Source organism: Neolamprologus multifasciatus, chromosome 4 (assembly GCF_963576455.1).
Source record: "Neolamprologus multifasciatus chromosome 4, fNeoMul1.2, whole genome shotgun sequence".
Taxonomy (NCBI): Eukaryota; Metazoa; Chordata; class Actinopteri; order Cichliformes; family Cichlidae; genus Neolamprologus; species Neolamprologus multifasciatus.
In genome coordinates this window covers 22,315,525-22,331,573 of record NC_140442.1, presented here as the reverse complement: position 1 = coordinate 22,331,573, position 16,049 = coordinate 22,315,525, and the positions used below count along the sequence as shown (strand labels likewise).

The window sequence follows — 16,049 nt, the reverse complement described above, 5'->3', positions numbered from 1 at the left end:
AGAGGCAGGTTGAAAGAAGACAAAATGAATATTTGATTTAATCTGAGCTCTTTCAGAATACCAATTCATTATGTGGGTGTGTGCACCTGCGCTGCCAGAATCTAATCTAAAGTGGATCTAGCCTGCTGCATTGGACATCACTTGGAGTATATGTATATAAACACACACATATATATATATATGTATCTCCTCAAACACAAACCACAAACTACATCAAGTGTCCTCTTGAAAGTCAAATCCAGGGGGCAAAAATGATTATCATTTTAAGTCAGGGCCTATGAGAAGAGAAGAAAATATAAAGAGAAGCAAGGTGGGCTACAATGGAAGAACTAATGGATCCATAGTTTTTGAATACGTGGTGATACCTACCAATCACAAATAGTGACATCCTGATTCGGAGCCACTTCTAACAGGACTTGTGTTTAGCATTGACTTAATTATGCAATCTGCATTGATCCAAAGTAAAATATCACAACTCTGGGTCACAGAGACACGGGTCACCACAACACGCCAGTTTTCTGTTTGCGCCGCAGTGACCGCATGACAGCGAACAAACACACAAATGCAGTCTTACTGGGTAAGATCAGGACCAGAAAATTACTACTAAATTCTTTCTAGTCGACACATGCAGGGGAGTGGAACGGAGCGAGAGTGGGAAGAAAAAAGGTCTTGACAGGAAAGAGATGTAAGTCTCCAGTCTGCTGCTCCACATAAAGAATTTGGGAGCAGCAAATTGATCAATAATATATTGATTTTCTTAGTGAACTTTTCTTTCTTTGAGGATTTTATGCAAATGATTGCCTGGTAGTTTCATGCTTAACTACTGCTGTGTGAACGCATGCACGCATGTCTCTCTCAACCTGTTTTCCTTTTCAATCACACAATGCAGTAAGAGCTGTGCATTAAGGACTGTTGGTGATAATAAGTAGGATGAATAGCTGGCCTCACAAAAGCTGTGTTTAGGGTTTGCTGGGATTTTTTTTTAAATTTACTGTGTGTAAAATGTGCTTCACACCCTTTTCCTTCATATCACAATTATTTCAATTATGTTTAAACTTAGAAAACCCAAGCAGATGTCTAAGAGCATCTTGATGACTGTGACTGTGCTCGTGAATTTTTAAAAGTTCAGTATTATTCTGGTAATATCAACACGAACAGAAAAAAAGAAGAAACTTAGTAAATACTTTTGGTTTCTACATTTTATATGACTTACAATCACTAACTGCTTTGTTAGGTATACCTGTTTCAGCTGCTTGGAAATGCAACCAATCACATGGCAGCAACTCAGCACATTTAGGCATGTAGACATGGTCAAGACAACCTGCTGGAGTTCTGACTGAGCATCAGAATGGGGGAGAAAGGTCATTTAAGTAACTTTGAACGTGGCATTTTTGTTGGTGTCAGACAGGAAGGTCTGAGTATTTCAGAAACTGCTGTGTACTGGGATTCACCTACATGACCATCTGTCGTGTTTACAAAGTATGGTCCATAAAACTGAAAATATTCATTGAATGGGGAAAAAGCTTTGTTTATGCCGAAGGGCAGAGGAGAATTACCAAACTGCTTTTAGGTGATAAGCAGCAGAGGGTCACCTGGGTGCTAAGAACAAGAAACCAAGGCTACAGTTCACACAGCATCAACAAAATTGGATAATAAATATTGGTCAGTGTTGCCTGGTCTGGTGAGTCTCTATTTGTGCTGACAAACTTGGATGGTGGGGTCAGAATTTGATATTAACAGCATGAAATCATGGATCCATCCTGCCTTCTACCAATGATTCAGGGTGGTGGTGGTGGTGTAATGGTTTTGGAAGACATTTTGTTGGCACACTTAGAGCTCCTTCACAACAGCTGAGCATAGTTTAAATCTCACAGCCTACCTCAGTGTTGTTGCTGACCATGTCCATCCTTTTATAACTACAGTTTACTCATCTTCTGTTGGCTGCTTCCAACAAGATAACACATCATATCTCATATCCTTTCAAACTGGTTTCTTGGCCATGGCATTGAGTTCACTGTACTAAAGTGGCCTCCACAGTCACCAGATCTCAATCTAATAGAGAACCTTTGGGATTTGGTGAAACTTACGATCTGCAGCATCTCTGTGATACTGCCATTTTAATATGGACCAAAATCTCTGAGTAGTGTTTCTAGCATCTTGTTGAAATGAAGAGTTAAAGTAGTTCTGAATGCAAAAGGGGACTCAACCCATTACTAGAAAGGTGTACCTAATATAGTGTCCAGTGAGTGTATGTGTCTTACTTTTACTTTACTCTTATACAGCATAAATATATGAATCTACCATAGATGAAGCAAGTATCATGTTTAATATGAAAGAAGCAAAAGTCATAAATAAAGCATGTTGAAACCTTTTACAATTCGAGACATTATGATATCCTTCTAATTCTTTTATTTTCTTTAAATGTCCATGTGCAGTGTATCGGATCATGATGCTGTAAAAACATTTACTACACTTTGAGTGGTGTCAGTTTGCCATATTTGGAAGCAACCACGCAGACGTTGAGTGAGCTTAATGACTTGTAACGCGGCTCTCATATTAAGCACTGACAACAGATGGTTAGAGGAACTATCACATTTTCCCAATTCCGCAGGGATTTTACCATCCTCGTGGCTCCAAAATGACAGATTTTAATGAAGATGATGATCACCCAACTTTCCCTCCTGCTACGCGGACCACCAGGCTGTCATTTTGTTTTGAGTTGTAAATCTCATACCTACCAAACAAAGCAGCATGCTGATGTTGCAAGCACCAGCAGTTTGCCTAGTCCAGCTGCATTACAGCATGTTACCATGAAATCTGGTATATGGAGGGTCTGTTTTTACAAGTAAGCATGAAATACATGCTGCTGTTTATCTGGGTGTCTGTGTATTATGCAATATGTAGGAAATATTTTATCATGTGCAAGTCAGAAATGCTGACAGGCCTCCTTGGTCTGTTTTCTCCTTTTATCTTCCAGCATGGTTAGACGCAACCTGGGTCAGTCCACTCGCTCCATCTATCTGGGACTGGCTTGTCTGTCCCTCAGTCTCCATGTCCTACTGGCATTTTTTTGCCTTTCAGTCCTCCAGACTGCCTGTGTTTTTCCCACTTCTTCCTCTTCCTCCTCCATTCCCAGAACAGATACTCAGCATAACGAGTCTGTCTCCCAGTCTCCTGCTTCTGATGCTGCCTCCTCAAACAAACTGCAGAGGCGCCCCCACGATGAAGTGCGTCACAAACCGACTGCAAACATGTTACACCATAAAGTCCGAGGCTCATTAAATGAGGTCGCTGAGAAGTCAAAGAAACTGATTGGAGTTGGGAAAATAATTCAGAAAGTCAATGGTCCTTCTAAGCTTGAGGCACTGTTCAAGCATCCGCTTTACAATCTGCCACAGCCAGAGCTGCAGCAAGATGATTGGCTAATGAGGCTGAAAACAGAAGAAGATGCAAAGGATACGGAAAGTCAGGAAGAAGAGAACGAAGACATCTTCCCTGATGATAGTGAGTGGTGAGTAAAAAAGATGCCAAAAACACTTTAATAACATAGAAACATGAAGGGCTTTGAAAATAACCTGCCCTACGTTCTACATCATTGTGAAGCTCCCCTAGAATAATTAACACTGGTTTCTAAAAGATTAGCTCTTCTTTAAGCTGCCCTAATTACACTAGCCCGCTTTTCATTTGGTAACATTCAAAGGTTACTTTACTTTACTTTCTTTACTGATGTAGCTATGAAGTATTAGTCCCATCCAGCAGACCTTTATGCTCATCAGCTAGCGACACCATGCATGTCTTTAGTGTAAAATGACGATTTGATTGTTATTCATTTTATAATAGTAAATTAGATTTTTGTAGATCTGTAAATTTTGTAAACTAAATTAAAAAACAATATTCTGTTTTTCTAGCTAGATAGTCAAAACTAAACTGCTAATACAAACCGATTAGAAGTAAACGATGGTGGGCGATCGTGGCTCAAGAGTTGGGCGTTCGTCTTATAATCGGAAGGTTGCCGGTTTGAGCCCCGGCTCCGACAGTCTCGGTCGTTGTGTCCTTGGGCAAGACACTTCACCGGTGGTCAGAGGGCCCGGTGGCGCCAGTGTCTGGTAGCCTCGCCTCTGTCAGTGCGCCCCAGGGTGGCTGTGGCTACAATGTAGCTTGCCATCACTAGTGTGTGAATGTGTGTGTGGATGATTGTGTATAGTGTGAAGCGCTTTGGGGTCCTTAGGACCAAGTAAAGCGCTATACAAATACAGACCATTTACCATTTAAACAATTAATGTTTTAACCCTGAGAATTTTAAAATCATGTGAAACAGAAAGTACATTTTCTTTCAGTTCTAAGGTTTTACACACAGGACACCATAAAAATAATCTGCTTCTTAGTGGGCTTAAGATGCAGTAAATACAACCTCAAACACCATGCCACATATGACGCCATGTCATTATTTTTTAACAAAAAAATTAATTTACACTTGCTGCTACTTTAAGAATTAAGAGGGTAAGTAGCAGCCTGGTGCTGCTAATCAAATGCATTTTATTAACTGGTCATCAGCAAGTTGAGGCACCTCTATAAATGCAGAGGTTTGCAGGTCTGACGCAAAACATCAGTGTGGGAAGGCTTGTAATGCCACTTCCAACCACTTTGCTGTCCATTATTCTACAGCGAGAAAGATTATTCACAAGTGGAAAACATTCAAAACAATCTTGTTCATTGACAAACGTCTTGACAACATAAGACTCTACAAGCATCAGTTAGCTATTAAATGTTAAAGGTCATGACAGTATGATGAGAAAAAGAGTGAACAAGAATATCTTCTTTGAAAGGATTACCATGCAGCACAGCTTAGGTTTGAAAAGTTATAGCTGAACTAACTGCAAAACTTCAGGAACAACATCCTTTGCACAGACACAAGAGGAGATGTTTGGCTATAATGCACAACGCCATGTTTGGAGAAAACCAAACATAACATATCAGCATAAACTCCTCATACCAACTGTCAGGCATGGTGATGGAGGGGTGATAATTCTGGGCTTGTTTTGCAGTCTGTCATGAACCCTTCTGTATACCAAAGTATTCAAGAGTCAAACATCAGGTTATCTCTCCAACAGCTAAAGCTTGGCTAAAACTGGGTCATGCAGCAGGACAATGATCCCAAGCACAAATGACTTAAAGTTATTACAGCTGAAGGTGATTCTCGAGGCTACCAAATCATGGGATGTACTTACATTTTCAAACACTGCCTCTGTCATTATTGTTAATGAATAATGACATGGTTTAATGTGTCACATGTTGTTGTTGTTAATGTCAAGTTTAAATAGTTGTAGAATCTGGTAAGGAATTCATGTTTATTCAATAAATCCTGATATGCAAAACCTTAGAATTGAAAGAGGATGTACTTTTCTATTTCACATGATTTTGTTCTATAAGCATGTTAGCATACCGTTGGTATATAGTTTCGCTCTGCCACAGAAACCTGACTGTCTTTAAACTGGAATAGACTATACAACAGATTACTTTGGAAACACACTTTCATGCTTAGAAATAATTATTAAAGGAATACAGCATCCCATTATTTCCTCGCTATGAGGCTTGTGTCACTTCATGCTGCCAAATGAATATTATGCAATGGAAGCTCTTTTTTTATATCACTGTATTGCTCAACTTTCCACAGAATTGGTGTGTTTAGACTTTTAACTTATTTTAAAACTGCAGTTTGTTTCATATCTGAATTTCTGTTCATGACTAAACAGTTCTGCTGGTGTTATAGTATTATGTCTACATACTCTCCTGAAGGCGAAGCAACAGTCACGAAGAAGGCTATGACAAAGTCACATGGACAACTGATGTGGAGACCCACCCTCCCTGGCTGCGGTTCCACCTGGGCATCTCTCGCTGGGAGCTGTACAACAGGAAAGACCCCAACCTAGCTCAGCTGACTCACTATTTGGCAACACAGCGTATCCTTGGCGCAGGTGAGCACATAAGGGAGGTAGGCAGGGTTAACAGGCCAAAGAGACTGGAAGGAAAGGACAGGGCCTGGGAAATGTGCCAGACACAGAAAGATCAGAGGAAGGGGGGCAGGTACAATTTTCTTAATGAACCTCCTTTTTATCTTGCTACTCCCACAAACTACATCCTGAAATGAGACTTAGGTTGTTTTGCAATGCCACGATGAGGAGAGTCAATTAGGAAACCTGCTCAGGCCATAGTCCTTCATAAATATTCTGCCAAAACATCCGTCTGTAATCTCTACTGCTTTTAGGGTGACCAAAAGAGGGACTTCTAAGGACTGCATAGTTTGATACAGCAAGTTTTCTTTACTTAAAAAATGACCTTGTCACTACCTTGCGTTTTGAACTTGTGGTAAATTCTTCTTTATGTTCATTTGGATTCCTCTTAGCAGCTACAAAGTCACAACCCTGCTGCTTTCTCATTTTAACTGATCCGTTATTACAAACAAGCTAATCTGTAAGAGAGCCGTAGGCAAGACTGAGTATTCACTGAGTGAATATAATAAAGTGTGCCAAAGCTCATATTTACAGCAGTGAGCATTGTCTTTGGGGAAACAAGACACATATATGGGATGATAAAGGCACAAACTGATGTATGCAAATAAAACAACAAAACACATTTAGAGAGAATGAAAGAGCAAACCCAGGAGGATTAGGTATACTGTTATATAACTCATAACTCCTTGTGGATACAAAGTGAGAGGATGAGGAAGGTGGATGTGTGAAGGTATATAGATTTCTTACAGGCCCAAGAAGAACTGCATACATGCTCTGGAACAAACAAACTATGGAATAACATGCAAGTAGAATTATAAACAGAAGGCCAGTGTATAGAAGTTATTCAGATATTCAGACATCTCAACCTGCCAGTATAGGTTTCCTATACACCACAGATTATGGTCAAAAGTTTATACCCAATCAACATGACCATAAACGTCATGGTAATTTGGGGTTTTTAATGACTTCTTTCAACTATTCTTTTTCCAGGGTCTAATTTGTACAGCATACTTCTTTAATAACTTTAAAAAACAAGAATTTGAATTTAATTAGGATTTCAAATATAAAATTATACGTGCAGTACAGGCTCAGAGTTGTATATACACCCTCACTGTTTGGTTAAATGTCCCTTACTGACTTGCACCTCAACCAGAAGCTTTTGTCAGTGATCAACAAACTTCTGGCATAAATCCGGCTGGATATTTGACCACTTTCTCAGCAGGATTGGTGGAAGTGGTTTCATTTAAATTGGTTGGTTTCTTGGCATGGACCAGGCTTTTAAACATAGTGTCACAGTTTGCCGAGGCAAACTGCGTGGAGTGTGAAGAGTGGACCCAGGTGCAGACATTCTAAAACCTCAAACTTAACTGATGATGAACTGTTTATTAAGGCAGACAGAAAAGTACAAAATAAAAGGGCAAAAACAATGCAAACTAAGCAATAACCTAAACTGGGTAAACTAGAGAGGAAACGCGAACTATGAAAACCCTGGCAAACAGAAACACAAACTCTAAACATGGCAATGATGAGGATATATGAAAATCTGAACGCAGGACATGGCATGGGAACAATACAGACGATCCAACCAAGACTGAATGAGAAGGCACAGACTAAATACACACAGGAGGCTAATGAGAGAAGTGGGAACACATGGGGGAACAGCTGAAACACATGAACATAACGACCTCACAGTGGAAGAGTAAAACTAAACACAATGAACACAGGAACACAAGATCTCTTCAAAATAAAACAGGAAACATGAGACGCAGACGTGACAACCAGAACTTGACAACGTAAGACACAGACATGAAACACATGAAGGGCAAGGGAGACTTAACAGGGGTTGGAAGACACAAGGGAAATCTAATAACAAAGAACTAGAAAAACTAATGAGCTTAATCATATAAACATCAAAACTCAAAACACTGGGTCAAAAGACCCAGGATCGTGACACATAGTCTACAAATTTTCAATAGAGTTGAGGTCAGGGCTTTAAGAAAGCCATTCCAGCCTTTTTCATTCCAAAACCAGTTTTCATGTATGTTTGGGATCACTGCCATGTTGGAACACCCAGTTGTGTCCAAGTTTCAACCATCAGACGTTGATTTAAGGTGAAGCTGAAGATTTTGGAGGTAGTCCTTCATGATTCTCTCCACTTTGTACCACTGGCAGCTAAAACGCCCCAAAGCTTGATGCTACCACCACCATGCTTGATAATTGCTACAGTGGCCTTAAGTTTGAAAGTCTCAAATTTACTCCTCCAAACACACCTCTTTTACAGCTAAGTAATCCACTATTTCTTGAGATGATAAAACTGGACAATTTCCAAACAGCTTTGCCATTGTCTTAGTAAGGACTCATACATGACTACAAAAACAAATTTCGGGAAATCTTTTTTCTGTTTTGTGTGTCTGAAAGTAAAATAAATCATCAGATTCATAAGCCACCACATATTGGTCTTAGTATCAGTCTTGAAAATCCTTTATCGATATAACTGTGGTTTCCCTGTTGATGCTTCATGTATTTTCTTTTCAATTTCACTTGCTGTTTATTGGCTTTAGACATCAAACCCAAAACAGATAATGGATTAAAACCTTTTTCATATCATTAGCGGGGTATACACTGCATGCTGAAATATGAAACCAAGCATCATTAAACTTGGGAGGGACCAACCAGATCTTTTTGTGGTGTGGCTGTATGATGCACCGCCTCACATATAGCAAAATGCACTGCGGATTACTGTCTAAATTTTATTACAAACGAGAATTAGAATTGAGATACAAAAGTGCCAGTATGCAGATATTCAGACATTCATAAAAACAAAACAGCAAACTGTGCAGCTCACATGTACATGAGAGACATAGACTGTTATATTCCCTCACATGCTTCTCCATAAATGTAACTGCAGGCATTCAGACTTGTGCCACTTTAAAAGAGATGTTTTTAGATCCTACCTACTATTAATATCTGTTGAGAAACTCTTAGATAAATGGAAAGGGTGCATAACTGAGCAAGGCTATAAAATCCCATGCAAGCTGGCCCACCACTATGCACAAGTGCCTACATAAAGACTGTATGTACTATCCATAAGCAAAAAATATAAGCATAAAATATTCATGCACCTTCCTTTGCATCAACATATGCTTATGTCTACATGTTCATTTTGTGTTTGGTTCTCTTAGACAGGCAAACCCATCCTCAGCATGCTGCAGAATGAATAATGCATTGAGATTTGTGTTATACGGTGCAGATTAAGCACTAATCTCGGCTACAGGCTAATTTTCTCACTGTGTCATCCCTTTTCCCCCACATTTAGCTCTCATTCCTGCATGTACCTATATCTTGTGTAAATATGTGTACATATTCAGAATCAGAAATACGAATTATGGATCAAAATGTGGCACAGCTTGGTTTATATGAACAATTTCTTTCTATTCATTTACAGGATTTCCTCACATAGCCGTGGTCTGCAGCAAATAAAAGCTGTTTCTTTTTCTGAAACCTTGATTTGAACTAGTTCACTTGAAAGAGAATAAACACATGCTTCACATTGCCCAGTTGTCTGAAGTGTGGATAAAGTGGGTCAGGTTTGATGGGATGAAAGAATGGGGGAGAAAAAAAAATCGAAACCGTCCGATGCAGACCTCTGTGAAGGTAAAACGGGGTGACGTTACTGGCAAAGCATGTAAATGATACACTAATCTGCTTGTTTAGAAGCAGCAGGGAATGTTTTAAGGTATCATAAATATGCAAAGGCTTTACACGAATAACATAAGCATTAGAATTAAAAATAATGATGCATAATATTGGGCCTCAGCACTAAGATAAATCGATTTTATACATGTTTTGTTGGAGTAACGCTCAAAATGGAGGTGGCAGTTGGTGCTCTGACTATAAAACAGGCCACCATGTGGAGGAACTGATGTAATGCACTGCAGTGAATCTAAATTGTATGCATCTCTGTGATGTGTTTCTTATCAGTGGCTGATCAATATCATAAAGAGTGCTTGTGTAAGCAATGATCTGCCTTTGTATTAATGCTGTGCTCCCGATATCTATCCTCTTTCTATCTTTTAGTTCAAAAGAAAGGAGGCACCCAACTGAAACTGCTCATATCGTTCCCAAATTATGGACAAGCTCTGCTCAAACCCATGAAGTAAGACAGCGGTGCAATGCAGCGGTCTGAGAAACATTCATCCTGTTGCCGTGTTTTGTGATGCCGACTAGTAAATGACAAGATGCGCTTATAGCAGCGTGTTTATGTGCTCGCTTTTGTTTGTTGCACAGGCAATCCAGACATGCAGAGACTGATGTAAACCTCTTTTACTTCTCCGACTTCGAAAGACACAACGGCGAGATCGCTGCCTTTCACCTTGACAGGTACGCGTCATTACACATCCGATCGGCAGGTAGCAGGCGTCCTTGAGGGCAGGCGCACAACAGGTGACACTTCAGGCACTTGAGTGTTTTGTTCATGAAGATGTCACAGGGTGTAGAAGTGTGAAAAGGTTTTAATAGCACTCAGTGGTAGCTGAAGAATAAAACCTGACCAAGTGTTTCATTCTTGCACTTTCCTGGATAAGTAAAGAGAAAAAGCAGCACTTCTTCTGTGGTTACTAACCCCACTGTCGTGCCCTTGAGCAAGGTCTTGATCCTGGTGTACATGTGGAGTTTCCAGGAGGTCAGAGGGTCGTAGCGCTGGGCAGCTTTCTGGTGTGACAGTGCAATGCGTGAATGTGATGATGGTGTTCCAGCTAACAGGATGTTAATGCTGCACACAAATAAAGATTAAAAAAAGAAAACACGTCCTGTGCTCTTGCTGACACGTTGTGTTCCCTTTTTAAATGTATTTTCTTTGTACCCGCTCCGTCTCTTCATCTCGTTCAGTATCTTCCTCCTTCTCAGATTGCTGGGCTTTAACAGAATCCCTCCAGTGGTTGGACGGCTCATCAATGTTACCACAGAGATCAAAGAGATTACCACCGACCGCAGGCTGTCTAAGACCTTCTTCACTTCCCCTGGTATGTGTGCAGGTGCATGTGGGTAAGTGTTGGCTCACGCCAGCACTCAGTTTATTTAACAAAAACGAACTATTGCACTGAATTCTGCTAAAATCTTTATTTTTAATATATGGCTGTCTCTCTAGCTGGGAACGTGTGTTTCTATGGGCAGTGTGAATACTACTGCTCAGTGGAGCACCCGGTGTGCGGTCAGCCACATATGCTGGAGGTTTCCCTGGCTACCATGCTGCCTGACCTCACCATTGCCCCTCGCAGGTCCTGGAGGTCCCCATGGAGGCGGTCTTACAGCCGCACCAAGCTTGCACAGTGGGTTCACTGATCATACCTCAGACTGTAGTTTAATACAACTGAACAGAGTATATGTTTAGAAACGTCCTAACTGTGAGCGGAAAAATGCCTGAATGGAATTATATATTTAGTGATATTAGGTTAATTGGTGATTTTAAATTGTCCATAGCTGTGATTGTGAGAAAGGCTGTCTGTCTCTCTGTACACCACCTCTCACTTAATTGCAGCTGGGCTAGCATCCAGTCCCCCCACGACCCTGAATTGTGTAAGTGGGGATGGATGGATGGATTGATGACATTATATTGAGTGGCCTGTTTTGAAACGAGACTTTTAGGAGTCTAGGAGTTTCGTTGGATGTCGTCTGTTAATGTTTTTTCTTTGTAAAGGTAAAAATATTGGAATGCTTTGTTAATGAGTCACTTCTAATGATCACAGTGTCTTTCTTTTAAACAATCTGAACCCCAGCTCACTAGAAGGATGATTACTAACCTTGTAGTAATATTGCTTACAATCTAATACAGACAGTACAAGATAATAGAAACAGTTCCTGCGTGTATTTTAGGTATTAGTAAAATACTGTCTATTAAGCAGCTCTCATGGAACTTTTGATAAGTGTGCGGCATAGAGTCTAAATAAAGATCTAGATTTAGAGCAGGGGTATGAAACATAAGGCCCTTGAGCCAGAAATGGCCCTGCAAACATTTTGGATTTTTAATGGTATTTTCATAAATTTTATAGCTCGTCCTGCTGATAAACATCTCATACTACAAAAATAATGTAACAGATAAAAAAGTTAAGAAACATGAGAAGAAAGTTACTGTTTTTTCACTATTGCTATAGAACTATTATTTTTTTTACAATGTAACCACATTAAAAAACAAAAATAAAAGTAAAAATAAAATTGACATTTTCTGTTAATAATTACAGGACAGTCTGGGCGATGAGTTACCAGAATGTTGTGGAATGTTACACATTTTTGGTTTTACAATTTAGGCCCAAAGAGTTGTGCTCACTTGTTTCAGCATTTCTTTATCTAAATACTGAGACATTGCACTTCTTTTTCTTATATTGAGATGTCTCAGGGATTAAATGTGCAGTTAAGCTACTTTGCACTGGGGAGTTTCACTGGTCCACCTTACTTAAGATGAAAGTGGGCTGCATGTGGCCCATGATGTTAAACGAGTTTGACGTTCCTGGTCTAAAGCGTTTAGAGAATCGTGTGTGTTTGCTGCCCTCTAGTGGTATCTGTAAAGACTTGCAAGATGTAAACAATCTTAAAATAAATAGGCACTATATCCAGAATCTGCATTCTTTTTAATGAGAAAGTTTTGAATTCAAACATCTGAGTTAACCTAAACTACAAAATGAGGTGACAGCAAAGGTGAACTGCACTAACTCGAACCCCAAAAGCAGAAAAATATGAAGGGAAACAATAAAAACTGTTAACAGGGAGGCCATGATCTGTTTTCCTTTGTCTGTCTGAGTGTCTCTGTTCTTTTGTTCCCAGGTGGGAAAAAGACCCAGCTTACTGTGATACAGTGAAGCAGACATCTCCTTACAATCAAGGGACCAGACTGGTGGATCTCATAGATATGGCTGTCCTGGACTTCCTCATGAGTCAGTTAGGCCACTTGTTTGCTGGTTGATAGGAGTCACTCATCTGTATAACGCTCCTTATTTTCTTTTTTTCCTAAGGAATTTTAACAAACTATAAAATGAGTGAATCAGTAAAGTAGCAGTGTGATGTTCCCTACAGTTGCATTAAGAGCTTTTTAAAGAGTATTTTTAACAGTGTCATGAACCTTGAGTGATATTTGATTGTTTTCCATCTGAAGGCAACATGGACCGACATCACTATGAGACGTTTGAGCAATTTGGCAACAACACTTTTCTTCTGCACCTTGATAATGGACGGGCGTGAGTACCAAAACTTTGATCCTTCTTATCTCGTGTTACACTTCATTTCTTCCTCAGGTGTCTGGTTAGTTTTTCGTCATCAAATGTTTTTGATCCTGGCTTTTTTTTTGTTTTTATTTTTTAGGTTTGGGCGTCACTCTCAAGATGAGCCGTCCATTCTAGCTCCATTGCAGCAGTGTTGCAGGTAAAACCAGACAAAAGATGTGTGCTTACTGATCTGTGCGCTGAAAAATGAAGGACAGGACAGGTGTAAGAAAAGAGTCAGTGTCAAGTTTTTTTAAATGTGCATAAACCCACAAGGTGTGGTAGAAATTCTTAACTCTAGCAAAGAAGTGCATCAAATTAGTAACATTTCTGTAGTAAGATACCTAAAAACAACTAAGCTAATGCCACTTGTTGCCTGATGGATTTATATTATCCTCACATCACACCATTCTCATGATCTTGATACCTCCGAAACAGCTTGAGAGACTATTTTCAAATTTAAGATGACATGATTGGATTTTGGTCCCCAAAGGTAAAGTTACTATGAGTCAACCTCTCATATGTCAAATTCTCATCAATCTAATGTCTTTTACGCCTCAGCTTAAGGAAATTCTTCAAGCCTGTAACCTCACAAAATGCGCCTCATGAATGTTTAATAGAAGAAGACGACAATGCAGAGGTCAAAGGTCACTGTGGCATGATGAGATTATGCTAAAACGTATTTTCTGGCCACAAGATATCATGCAGTGGAAGAGTATTGTGTAATGAAACTACGGGCTGCTAATGTTGGACACCCAGCAGACAAGCACACTTGTCTGCTGTTATGGCTGTGACTTTAGTTGCCAAACATACGTACACCCTACATTTGTATTAAATTCCTACAAGGCCTTTAAGATATGATATTCATGGTAAAATCTCATAGTTGTTTATGGCATTTCCCGAGCTGTTTTATACAGAAATACTACAACAACATTAAAAAAACACATAAAGGAATTTTTAATGTGATTGCTTTGACCACAATAATAATGTTAACTGCTGTAGCTCTATGGGTAATCAAGCTATTAAATGGTAAGTGGGCAATTAACATTACATTAGCTGGTGTTCATTTTATCTAGTTTGTTAGAATACATTTACATAATCTCAGTGTAACACGGCTAAAAGGTTAAAACAACACATTGTTTGGGAACAGGATTTGTACCTGAGTCAGCAGAGGTGTAAATAATATTACATGATCCCACAGCATGGCATCAAACTACTTCTTTTATTAATAAATTATCAAAAGACGACCAAAGGTGGAAACGACATGGTGCATACGGTTAAAAGATTTTAAAATTAGATGCTTTAGTTCAAATATCTTTCTTTCCCAGTTTCTTTTTTCCTTTTCCAAAGTCTTCTCGATCCCCTTACACGACTTATCTCCACAGGATCCGTCGCTCCACCTTCCTCCGCTTGCGTCTGCTGTCTCTTCCTGATTTCCGACTGAGCGACATCATGCGGGAATCGCTGACTCAGGATCCTTTGTCACGAGTGGCCCCTCTCCTCTCAGAGCCACATCTGTCCGCGTTGGACCGGCGCCTTGCAAAAGTTCTGCAAGTAGTGCAGGCGTGTCAGGAAAAGCACGATGATGTCATTTACAATGACATAGAGGGACACGATCAAGGACCACGATCAGCTGTTACAGCCTGACTGAATATAGAAAAACATTCAATTATACAGACATATAGATCATTGTCCCACTGTTACCTTACCAATACTCTTTTTCATACTTTTGACAAACTACAACAAAACATCAAACCAACAAACATATGCAAAAATACAAATACACAAATCAAAATGTTCAAATTTAAATGAAGAAAAAAACATGCAGCAAACTACACACTTGATGTTTAGTTAAAGTTTTTTTTTTTTTTTATATATCTATGTCTTTTACAAAATGTTAAATAAAGGAGTCCTCAAACCATCTCACTGTAGACATTATTTATTCTTTTAGGTCTGACACCATTTTTCTTCTCCAGCGTACAACTTTCTATCCAATGGGGTGTTTTCTCCTCCCAAAACAATGCTTAGATAATGAGCAATAGTAATGTTTGTTTATTTTTATTACACACAATTAAGTTTTTCTGGATATAAGAACCAATAACTTTGGAGTTTTATGGAATTTCTTTTGAAATCATTTTCTAGCATCGCTGTGATCTCTTCATTGCTCTGCACTCTCAAACATAATGAAACTGCGCTCCTTTAGCCTCTGTGCATTTAGTGCATGTGTCAGTTATATTTTTATTTTAACCGTTTGCTGTTAAAAGTGTTTGCATAGCCAAATATTAATATTAGGCCTGTATTCTATGGTTGAGTGTGCGCTACAGCTGATTTCTAAATCTCTGTTTAGATTATTAATGTCATATTTTTCATCAAATTATTTATTTCAACTTTGTAAATGAGTTAGATCGAATATTACAGACACATGTGCAATGTCGCTCAAGAAGAACAGACTATAGGCTATAGCATAATTAGTATCTCATCTATTTTCTTGTTATGACATAAACATAAAAAGTAAATGACCTGCACATACGGATATTTGTACGTTTGCTTTGGGCATACAGACACAATAAGTGAGTCTGGGAAGGTATGCAGTGGTTCGCATGTAGGCGTTTATGAAGACAATGACAAAAGGTGACAACATGGAGAGGTGTGACAGAGAGTTCATCATGAGGTACAAGAGCAGATGGTCGACACTCTAGGGAACAAACACCAGACATATAAATTAAAACCCCTAAAAAGCATCAGCATGAAAGAGGACATGTATCCTTAATCAAAACCACACCGTGAA

At 39.3% G+C, this 16,049-nt stretch overlaps 1 protein-coding gene across 1 annotated transcript; it reads left to right on the top strand.

Annotated features, from left to right (window-relative positions):
• Positions 1–556: 556 nt before the first annotated feature.
• Positions 557–15,295, top strand: LOC146520421 (extracellular serine/threonine protein kinase FAM20C-like). The gene is made up of 11 exons (XM_085157131.1): positions 557–685; positions 2,978–3,511; positions 5,797–5,975; positions 10,089–10,167; positions 10,299–10,391; positions 10,917–11,032; positions 11,158–11,338; positions 12,828–12,937; positions 13,156–13,237; positions 13,362–13,421; positions 14,647–15,295. Exons 2-11 carry the CDS (start codon positions 2,979–2,981, stop codon positions 14,906–14,908), a joined length of 1,695 nt encoding a protein of 564 aa, XP_085013257.1. The 5' UTR covers positions 557–685; position 2,978; the 3' UTR covers positions 14,909–15,295.
• Positions 15,296–16,049: the final 754 nt, after the last annotated feature.

Coding starts and splice junctions, on each gene's coding strand:
- LOC146520421 (XM_085157131.1), top strand. CDS start 2,979: ATGGTTAGACGCAACCTGGGTCAGTCCACTCGCTCCATCTATCTGGGA. Junction 11,033..11,157: donor GACCTTCTTCACTTCCCCTG/GTATGTGTGCAG, acceptor CTGTCTCTCTAG/CTGGGAACGTGTGTTTCTAT. Junction 13,238..13,361: donor CACCTTGATAATGGACGGGC/GTGAGTACCAAA, acceptor TTTATTTTTTAG/GTTTGGGCGTCACTCTCAAG.